This window comes from Eptesicus fuscus, chromosome 6 (assembly GCF_027574615.1).
Source record: "Eptesicus fuscus isolate TK198812 chromosome 6, DD_ASM_mEF_20220401, whole genome shotgun sequence".
Taxonomy (NCBI): Eukaryota; Metazoa; Chordata; class Mammalia; order Chiroptera; family Vespertilionidae; genus Eptesicus; species Eptesicus fuscus.
Window position 1 is genome coordinate 9013919 of NC_072478.1, and position 10523 is coordinate 9024441.

Here is a 10523-nt window from a genome sequence, read left to right on the forward strand (position 1 = left end):
TCCATGAAATAGTAACATACATAAAGCCCTTGGCAGGGCAGGGCCGGGCATGTGGCAAGTGCACCAGAAATGGTACATGCTGCTGCTGGTACATAAACAGGCTGTCTTGCAGCCTACCTTTGACTCAATATGCTCTGCAGTCCCCCAGGTCAGTTACTAGTAGCAGGTGCTTGGTGTGCCCATTGTGTGGTTGTAATGGACGTTGTAAATTAGTCCTTCATGGAGTAAGGTAGGTTGCTTTCAGGGATTCACTTGAGGTGACTTTTTATTTTAGGAACAAAGGATGAATGTTGGTTTTGTATAGAAAAACGAAACATACTGACTTGGTGGTGGCTGCTGTAGTGTCTATAATAAGAGTTTTTTGTTTTGTTAAAGTCTAAAATATGATGATATTCCTGGAAAGGCCTAGGGTAATATTTTTTTCCACAGAGATGGAGCGTGGCATGGGTGGAGGATTTGAAAGAGACTTTGCCAGAAACGAGATGGGAATGTCTCGAAGCTTTGGAGAGCCCCTTGGCAGAGGAATGGGTAAGAAAGGCCCTGTGGGCCCCCGTGGTGGCGGGGGCCGCCCCCTGGAGGTGCAGGAGCACTCTGGTGTTGGAGGTTCTTTCTTAGGCAGAGTCTGCTGGTTTCCTTCTTTAGTCTGAAAAAAAAATTGTATGTTTTCTAGACCTAGATAAAAACTTTTGGTCCTAGAATTTTTTATTGCTGTGTATAGCACTACTTTTAGTCTTTTCTGGTGACTTCTTTGTCAACATTGGTATGAGATACTTGCTGTCTGTGGGAGTTGAAACTGCTGTACTTACATAACTGGTGCTCTATTCTGGTAGAGATTGTAAAGGCCCTGCCAAGTGGGGTGTAGGTCTGCTTAGGCCAGGATGCTGTTCCAGTCAGCAAGAATGGCATGGTGTGCTTTCTGATGCCTTTCGATAGAGCTTGAGGAACTAGAGAAGTTCCTAACGTTGGAAGACCTTAAGTATTGGGCCTGCCTAAATGCAGAGAAACTCACTTTAGTGTTAGTTAAATTACGAAGCAATTTCTTCTTTACTTTTACATGGACATCTCCCCCTGTTCTGAGTTTAGGTTTTTCTTTTTTTTTTCTTTTTTTGAGTTTAGGTTTTTCTATTACTATCAGCTTAATTCTCCTTTTTAGTGTGTTGCAAGGAGATTATCTATTCCTGCACTCAGAAGTTTGTTTCTCAAAGGTATTTTAGAGCATGGATTTGACTCTGCTTTAACTCATCTTCGCCTACAGATAAGAGACTGCTAGGTTACAACCTCAAAGCGCTCAGCCTTTGTCTTTATGGGACACTGTGGGCTTTTTGGGTCTAGTTTGTATGAGCTGAACTATATTATATTAGACTTTATGGAGGTCCTAGAAAGAGTCATCAATCAGCACATTAGTGAGACAGGGTTCTTTTTTTTTTTTTAATAATTTTTAAAGGGGGGGGGGTAGAAAGATAGAAACATTGATGAGAGAGAAACATCAATTAGCTGCCTCCTGCATGACCCCCACTGGGGACTGAGCTTGTAACCCAGGCATGTGCCCTGACTGGGAATTGAACTGACCTTCTGGTTCATAGGTTGACGCTCAAACACTGAGCCACACTGGCCAGGCAAGGCATAATTCTTAATTCTGTTCATTATTTTTAGGACCTCGTCTTTGTGTTCTTCATGAAGATGGGGAACTAGTAGAAACTCACTCGGAGTAGATACTGTTATTGATGGAGACTTGTTTCACTTTTTTCCTGTCTATGGTTAAGTAACTAGAATGACTTCCTCATATTTTACTAGGCTGGTAGTGAAGACTTTTCCCCCGCCTGTACTTGCTCAATATGATTCCAGATTATTCCAGAGCTTTAGAATTTGGGAGTGAGTTTATAATTGGTATGTGACTAGGTCAGTTAAAAGTTTTTTGTTTCCATGACTGGCTTTGATTTTGTGTTTGAAATGGTAAAGTGTTTTTTAAAATGTTTTAAAATGTATTGTCATTTGGCTCAGTGGATAGAGAGCATCGGCCTGCAGACTGAAGGGTCCTGGTTTGATTCCAGTCAAGGGCACATGCCTGGGTTGCGAGCTGGATCCCCAGTTAAGGGGGTGTGCAGGAGGCAGCCAATCAATGATTCTCTCTCATCTCCCTCTCCCTCTCCCTTCCTCTCAAATCAGTAAAAATATGTTTTTAAAAATTTATTGTCATTTGGCTGCAAATACCAATTTGTGTCTACCTGGGGTGAGAAGAACAGGTGGTATGTAACTGTTCTTAAGAGCACTTTTTTCTGCTCTGAGCCCTTAATCCTTTGCTGCTCTGTGGTGCTTCTGTGATGACACAGTGACACAGTAGATCTGGAGAGGTTACTTCATGTGGCAACAGGAAACTCGTCCTGTCCCGACCTGGTTAAAAATATCATCTGTGGGTCTTGTTCTCTCCTGCTGCTTTGGCACCATCTCTCTGATTGAGTTTGTCATCTGTACTGAAGCCTCCCAAAGTGACAAGAACAAGGGGCTTTGTCTGGATTTCCTTACTGCTACTTATCATCAGACTAAGTTAGATAAAAGGTCTTTGTACCAAATAAAATATTTGTCAGGTTTTTAGAGTAGTTGCCTGGATTGGTTTTCCAGATTCCGTTCTTGATTTTAATTTTCTGTGATGTTTATTTGACAGTTCAGTTATTTTGGTGCTACTTTCTATAGTGCCTCGCTCCTCAATGTCCCTTTTCTCCTGTCAAGGCAGTTCTTTGTGCAAACAACTGTACTTGATGCTACAGGGATATAGATAGATACGTGGTTCTTGAACCTGAAGGGGAAGGGGAGGAGATAATGCTAAGAGTGGCTCCAGTTAGCACTGGAGGTCAATATACAAAAGTGGCTTAGCAAGGGAGCTAGCTGGTAGGGTTATTGATTCCTGAGCCCTAGGCAGCCATGTAAGCACCACACAAAGATGATGATTTTCTCAGTGTTTGGATTTTGAAAAGCTCTGCCCTAGATGTCATGCTGCTGAAAGAGCCCTGGATCTGAGCAGGAAATGTGGTTTGAACTGGAGGGACTGGTGTCGAAGGGGGTTCAACATAGGTAGAAGGTGTGCTGGAAGACAGAGGAGGCTAGACAGTGTCAGGTGTAGAGGCTTGGAGGTGATGATCTGTCTGAGATGGGAAGAAGAGATTCAAGTTGGGAGTCGGAGCAGGAAGGCCTGTGATGGAATGCCCAATGAAAAGAATTTGTCCTTTAAATCAGTGGTGGAGCCATTTTGCCAGGAATGGTTTGATCTAAGCACTGTTTTAGGAACGTGAAAGTAGGCTTGGGCCTGCTGAGCAGGATCATAGACTTGACGGAAGAATAAGTCCTGTACTGGGCTTGCAGGCAGGCTGGAGGTCTGTTATTCTTGGTGCACTTCCTTCCTTTAGCGCAGGTAGTTGCAGTACTAGAAGCAGTTGTGGGGTAGGGTTTAATCTCTTTGTGGTCATGACCATAATACTTGATGTGACCCAGTGGCTATTATCCATGTTACTGAGCTCACTTCAAGACCAGGTTGGGGTGGCACAGTCCAAGTTTCCTCTACATAATGAAAGACTGAGAGTAAACTTGTAAAAGTTACCACTAATAATAGCACTCCACAAACTTTGAACCATTGTCAAGCAAGCAGCAGTGTTTTCTGTCTTAGACAGCTAAATGTGTTGGGGTTTTTATTTTCCTGAGGCTTTGTCTATCACTTAGTCACCCTCACACCCAGCTCCTTCCAGGTGGGGCTGGTGGGCTTAGCTTGCTGAAATCCTTCCGTTCACAGCTTGTTAACTAGGTCACATTTCCAGCACTGCATGCACTTGCTGCTGGTTTGCAGGGTTTGGGGCTGTAAATGTAGCTTTAGTTTTGCTACGGGATAACATTAATGTGTTGATTGGATCTGTGTGGGTGAGTGCAGACTTTCATCTATGACTACTGAGGGTCTGGACCACTGGCTCCATTCTTGCTCATCTGACTTTCCAAGTTCAATTCATGGGTATACATGGGCTTTGCTGGGCACATTCCCAGATGGCTCTCCCAACTGGGCCTCACTTTGGAGCTATGTGGGCTCCTCCCATCATGACCCGTTATCAAGGATTTTGCAATTTTCTAGTAAAATGATCTTGTCTATGTGTATTTCTCACCCCCCACCCTTACTTTCCTTTTTAAATTTTGTAATTAGTAATATTCCTCTGAAATCTGTAATAAACAAATTTTTATTAACCATAGAGAAATTTGGCTAATTTTTTTTTCTTCCTGATTTCCTTAGAAATCCTAAGTAATGCACTGAAGAGAGGAGAGATCATTGCAAAGCAGGGAGGAGGTAGGAAACGCTTAGTTTTGCTGTTTTGATTTTTAGAATAGGCTGTTATTACCAGGGATAGTAAAGTGTGATGATGAAAAGCATGGGCTCTAAAATAGACTGCCTGGGGTGGGAACCAGCTTCTGCCTAGCTGTGTGACATTTGGCAAGTTACCGAACCTCTCTAATTTTTGTTCTGTAAAATGTGGATACAATAGAACCTACTACCTCATAGGATTGTTTTGAAGAATAAATGAGTTAATACATGTAAAAGAGTATTTAAGTGCTATGTGATCTGTGTTTGTCATTGTTATTATAATGTGCTTATATACTTTGGGGGCTTTCTTGATTTCAATACTATGAAATTGTAAATTCCTGAAAGTATTCTATCTGATTGTAAAAATATGCCACCTAATACATAAAATTGCTTAATAAAATACATGCATGTACTCATAGCAACTATGAAAATTATGGAGAAAGTAAATATCTGAAATTACACTGCCTAGTGATGAATGCTGTAAACATTTTAGAATATGTCCTCCCAGTAATACACTTTTTAAAATGTGTACTTAAAACTAAATGTACTATTTTCAACCCGATTTGTCCTCATGGCTCTGAGTGTCTTGGCATTTCCTTGGTGGCTCCACTTGCAAGCACTTTCTGTGGTGGGTTGATTCTAGAACTCATTTCTTCCCAGTTCTCTGTCGCTGTTGGTGGTGGTGGAGGGGGGAGATTGGCCTCATTTCTGATGCTCTTGGGATGCAACCTTCCCTCTAGAAGTCTCTTGCCTTTTTTTATAGTTTCTGAGAAATGTCTACTCTGAAAGTCTAATATTCTTAAAATCATGCATATATTTTGCCACTTGGTGTTTTGTTACTCACCCAAGGAAACAGGTATGGAGAAGGAGCATGACTCATGCCAGTTCACTATATTGTTCAGTTAGGGAATCAGTTATAGAAACTGCTAACTTTTCTGTTCTTAACTTGCATCTTGTACTGGGCTGCAGGCTCAGTTGCCCGTTTTCAGAGGCAGATGGTGACAGTGGTGGTGGTGGTGGTGAAGCTTGAGTGAGAGGGCCCCACGAGCTCTGCTTGCGGAAAAGTAGAGAGCAGTGGCCTTGGTGGTGGGAGTCAGATCCTCCTTGTCCAGAGTTGCAAGTGTCACAGGGTCACTGTGCACTGCTGACTGCTGGCATGTGTCCAGCTGAACTGTGAGGGATGGATCCTAGGCCTCTTCCAGAATCCACTCTGTGGTGTTACAGGCTTCTTTTCCTCCAAAGCCAGCAAAGTTACACACAAGTTGGTTGGCGATTTCTCTGACAGAGTAAGGTTCCCTGGAAATGGTTGTCTGTGTTCCTTTGTACACAGAAGGACCTGTGTTGGTGTTGGTATTTGTTTTCTTTGCCTCTTCTTGCTTGTATGGCTATATTATAGCTTTTCTATGCTCTGGAGATGCTAAGGAAATGCAGCCGGATTGGCCACCAACAGGGCATCTTAAAGGGACAAGTTGGGAGAGGATAAAGGTGTTGCGTGATTTTGAATTGTCACCTTGTAACCCATTACAACTGGTGACCAGCTGAGGGTGTGATTTCTGAGCCTCTGCCTTGAGAGCATTTCTCTGTCTCTGGTGGTGGGAAACCTGCAGAGCTCTCAGGAATCGACAGCCATGTCTCAAAAAGGTCAAAACTACTAGCACTTCCAAATAACATGGACAACATTGTCAATATAAATCCTCCAGAGTGCGTTTTTTCCTTTTAAAAGTTTTGTTATGTAAACTTCAACCATGGCGCAGAAGTAGGAAGAATGAAGTATTTATTTTTACTACCCAGCTTTAATAGTTGTCAACATTTGAGGGATCTCTAAATGATAAATTATTGTGGGGCTTAGTTTTTGAATTGTGGGTGAGCTTGTGAAGTACCTAGCCCTCTGCACCCAGGTCACCTGCTGGCACAAGTCCTTGACATCTGCCTGTGTTTTGTGTCGCTCTTTCAGGTGGAGGTGGAGGCAGTGTCCCTGGGATCGAGAGGATGGGCCCCGGCATTGACCGCATTGGGGGTGCTGGCATGGAGCGCATGGGCGCAGGCCTGGGCCATGGCATGGATCGTGTGGGCTCTGAAATTGAGCGCATGGGCCTGGTCATGGACCGCATGGGCTCCGTCGAGCGCATGGGCTCTGGCATTGAGCGCATGGGCCCACTGGGCCTCGACCACATGGCCTCCAGCATCGAGCGCATGGGCCAGACCATGGAGCGCATTGGGTCTGGCGTGGAGCGCATGGGTGCCGGCATGGGCTTTGGCCTGGAGCGCATGGCCGCACCCATCGATCGTGTGGGCCAGACCATTGAGCGCATGGGCTCTGGTGTGGAGCGTATGGGCCCTGCCATTGAGCGCATGGGCCTGAGCATGGATCGCATGGTGCCCGCAGGCATGGGGGCTGGCCTGGAGCGAATGGGCCCTGTGATGGATCGCATGGCCACCGGCCTGGAGCGCATGGGCGCCAACAACCTGGAGCGCATGGGCCTGGAGCGAATGGGCGCCAACAGTCTGGAGCGCATGGGCCTGGAGCGCATGGGTGCCAACAGCCTGGAGCGCATGGGTCCCGCCATGGGCCCGGCCCTGGGCGCTGGCATTGAGCGCATGGGCCTGGCCATGGGTGGCGGTGGCAGTGCCAGCTTTGACCGTGCCATCGAGATGGAGCGTGGCAACTTTGGAGGAAGCTTCGCAGGTTCCTTTGGCGGAGCTGGAGGCCATGCTCCTGGGGTGGCCAGAAAGGCCTGCCAGATATTTGTGAGAAATGTAAGTGGATCACCTGGAACCTCTCAATGGTAGGCACAAAGGAAAGGGGGAGACAGGAAGTCAGCAGGACCGAATGGTGGCCAGTCGAAGTCAAAGGTTATGTTCTCTTCAGAAAGGGAGCTGAGTAGCATCAAGGCCGCCTTGTCACTGTCCCCAAGTTTGGTGCTGGTAGGATGAGGAGGAAATGTGACGGCTTATAATACTCTCCAGCAAGAATAGTAGGTTCTGTGAACACACTGGATTTCTCCAAGTACTAGATGGAATAGTGAGATGAAGAACTCTAGTTTTCTGATCTCTTGGCTTGAAGAGCCACTAAACCTTGGCCTGACAATACAGAGGAAAAAGTGGTTGTATGTGAATTATCTGTACCAAATTGACTGCCTTTAGCTCCTATTCAGTGGTTCTGTGGCCTGAACCATAGGCAGCTGTGCATTCTGCTCTCTGAATGATGCTTCCACGGACAGAAAAAGCTACAATGGAGTAAACCTGGTGTGCTGGTTTAAAAACTCTTTCCAGACCAGTTTGTTTTCTGTTGATTGTCTCAGTTGGGAGGTCAGCCAGTTTCTCTGTGTAATAGGAAATCCTTTAAGTCACCCTTAGAGACAATGGGAATGTTTATACATTATGATTTGGTTGAATCACTCATTAGTCTGTTCTTTTTTCCCCCCAGCTCCCATTTGATTTTACATGGAAGATGCTAAAGGACAAATTCAACGAATGTGGTAAGTGTTTGAGAAATGCTTTCTAGATGCTTCCATATGTTGTGGCTTCAGAAATCTTAGCTTGTTGATGTTGCATTTGAGTCATGCAATGAACCTTCTATCCTAGTTTTAAAAGCCACTTTCTATTTACTCTAGAGGGCTGATGGGACTTGCCATTTTTCTGCCTATGCAAATATTCAAGCAGGTTGAGTTTCCTTGTATGTGTCAGACACTTTTCACCTGTGTTTTCATATCACCCTTAATCTTTTTTCTCCTTTTATGGTTTTTGAAAGGAGATAGCATGGTCCCTGTTTTACAGATGATCAGGCAAAGTCACATTCCCAAGGTCATATGGCTTCTAAGTAACAGACCTAAATAAAATGAATACATTTGAGACAAGGTCTCTTTCTACCATAGAACCTACTTGAGTTGTGCTTCAAAGAACACTCACCCAGCAGGTCCTGCGAGTGTGGCATTGCCAGGCTCTGGGTATGCAGTAGCTTATATGTGGGTGAAGCTGAGGGTCTGTGATTGTGGTTTTCTGGCACACCAGGCAACCATTCTGGTAGGCTCACTTTTTGGCTGAAAGTAAGTTGTCTCTGGGTGACCCCCACCCTACCCATCCCTCACCCCCACCACTTCTGTTCTGTGTGTGTGTGTGTGTGTGTGTGTGTGTGTGTTTGTTTTATTTTTTAATTCTCACCTGAGGTTATGTGGAGAGAGAAACATTTATCGGTTGCTTCTCATATATGTGCCCTGACCAAGAATCAAACCCGCCACCTTTTTGGTGTATGGGATGATGATGCTTCAACAAACTGAGCCATTTGGTTGGGGCAACTTCTGTTTTTTTAACCATGTAAAATGGAGGCCTAGCCCTAAGCCAGAGTCTAGGTGGCTTTGGCTTGCTAGATCAAAGCTTCCTCCAGTGTTCTCATTTCCTGTTTCAGTAGTGGTTCATATTTCACCATGATGCTGCTCTCCTGGTTCTTCTCTTGGGTTAGCTATTGAGCCATAGCCTTCCTTCTTGCCCTCTGTCTCCACTCTTTAGCTTCCACATTGTAGTAGATAGTCTGAAAAGTCAGATTGGATCATGCAATTCCCCCTGGCCTCATAATCTGGAGGTGACCCTGGGCTGACAAGAGAAAAGTTCAAACTCACAAGCCCCTGTATAGCTTGGTCCCTTCCTCTTTCATCTCCCTCCTGTCTCTGAATCCTGAGTTGGCAAGTGTTGTTCTCCAGAGTGCTCTGTTGAGAGCTGTTATCAGCAAGTCCTCTGGTGAACTTAAACTGTTTCAGAACTTTCCCAGGAGAAGCCCTGCAGGATGTTGACCCTTTCTCAGTTAATGGCTCTAGAGTTGTGGTCTCCTAGCACCGGCTACACTGTCATGTCCTTGGCAGTCTCTGAAGTAGAGCCCTGTGTTTCTATGGCTTTTCTCCTGTGCACTTGTTTCCACAGTGCTTGACACATACCTGGATGCTAAATCAGTGCTTGAATGAATGAATATGTGAAAACTGCTAATTATTACACAGCTTATATTTGGATAGTGCAAAAGTATCCATCATATTGGTGATGGCTTTGTAAACGTGGTGATTTGGTGTAGTGAAAAATGAACACTCTAAAATTTGCTTATAAATTTGGCTTCACGCGCCCCCTCCCTCCCCTCCCACCCATTTTGGCTAACTCTTCAGTGTAAAGACCTGCATTTGAAGCTGTCAGGAAGGCTTATCACGGGGCTGGTCAGATTTTTCCTGTTGGCAGAAGAATGGGAATTGGGCTGAGGGCTATAGTAGTTGAGTCCCAGCCACTGTGTTCTGGGCATTCATGCACAGGGGTGGGGAGTACTCTCTTCTCCCTTGTGACTCAGACCACCGAAATTCACAGGTGACTTGGACTGAGTGGAGCCCAGACTGAGGCTGAGATCTGGTTTGCCTGATGAGTTGTGGTCTCTTTTTCCCTCCCTGTGCACAGGCCACGTGCTGTATGCGGACATCAAGATGGAGAATGGGAAGTCCAAGGGGTGCGGTGTGGTTAAGTTTGAATCTCCAGAGGTGGCTGAGAGAGCCTGCCGGATGATGAATGGGATGAAGCTGAGTGGCCGAGAGATTGATGTTCGAATCGATAGAAATGCTTAAGCAGTTGCCTTTTTTAAACATCGATACCAGACCTCTGAATTTGTATTTTTTCTTGTTAACCATTTTAATTTGTTGGCTGGATGTATAAAGATGTTTAAAAAATTCAGTTGCTTTTTGGGGTAATTTGAATTACTTTTTTAATGACTGGGGTTCCATTTGACTGTTTGCATTGAGATTGCAATGTGCACAATTTTTTTTGTAGTTGTGGCATCTTGTTGACATCAAATATGACTTTGATAATAAATACCAGTTCCTGAAAGCTGCTTGCTTTTGTGTGTGTGTGTATTGTGGGCCCACCACCCGACATTTGGGGAGCAGGAACCACTCAGTCTCCTTTCTACCTTTGGAGCTGTGAACACCAGGAGTCTCATCCCCATTCTTGCTTCTCTGTGGACCCTGCCCCTTTAGGAACTAACTATAGAAACTTTATCCTGAGTGGACTTGAAATCCCTTGTGTTGGTAATGGAGACTTGGCCGTTAGCTGTCCTGTCTCCCTTCTGTGCAGTTTCTTAAAGGGGTACAGACACTGCATCAGGTTTATTTCCATTTCAGCTTTTGTCTTAGTCTGCTCTGGCTGCTATAACAAAAATACCATA

The 10523-nt window shown here is 44.9% G+C and overlaps 1 protein-coding gene across 6 annotated transcripts in view; it reads left to right on the forward strand.

The window, feature by feature from the left end:
• The window catches only part of HNRNPM (heterogeneous nuclear ribonucleoprotein M), a 45092-nt gene extending 34902 nt beyond the window's left edge, over positions 1-10190 (forward strand). For 2 of the 6 annotated variants that reach the window (XM_028160563.2, XM_054717200.1), the window contains exons 9-13: positions 430-528; positions 4268-4321; positions 6291-7093; positions 7764-7815; positions 9764-10190. In XM_028160563.2, coding sequence (XP_028016364.1) covers positions 430-528; positions 4268-4321; positions 6291-7093; positions 7764-7815; positions 9764-9927 — 1172 coding nt within the window. In that variant the 3' untranslated portion in view covers positions 9928-10190. The remainder of the gene's footprint in view (positions 1-429; positions 529-4267; positions 4322-6290; positions 7094-7763; positions 7816-9763) is intronic. The other 4 variants (XM_008151442.3, XM_054717202.1, XM_054717199.1 and 1 more) reach the window with 3 other exon arrangements.
• The last annotated feature ends 333 nt before the right edge of the window (positions 10191-10523 follow it).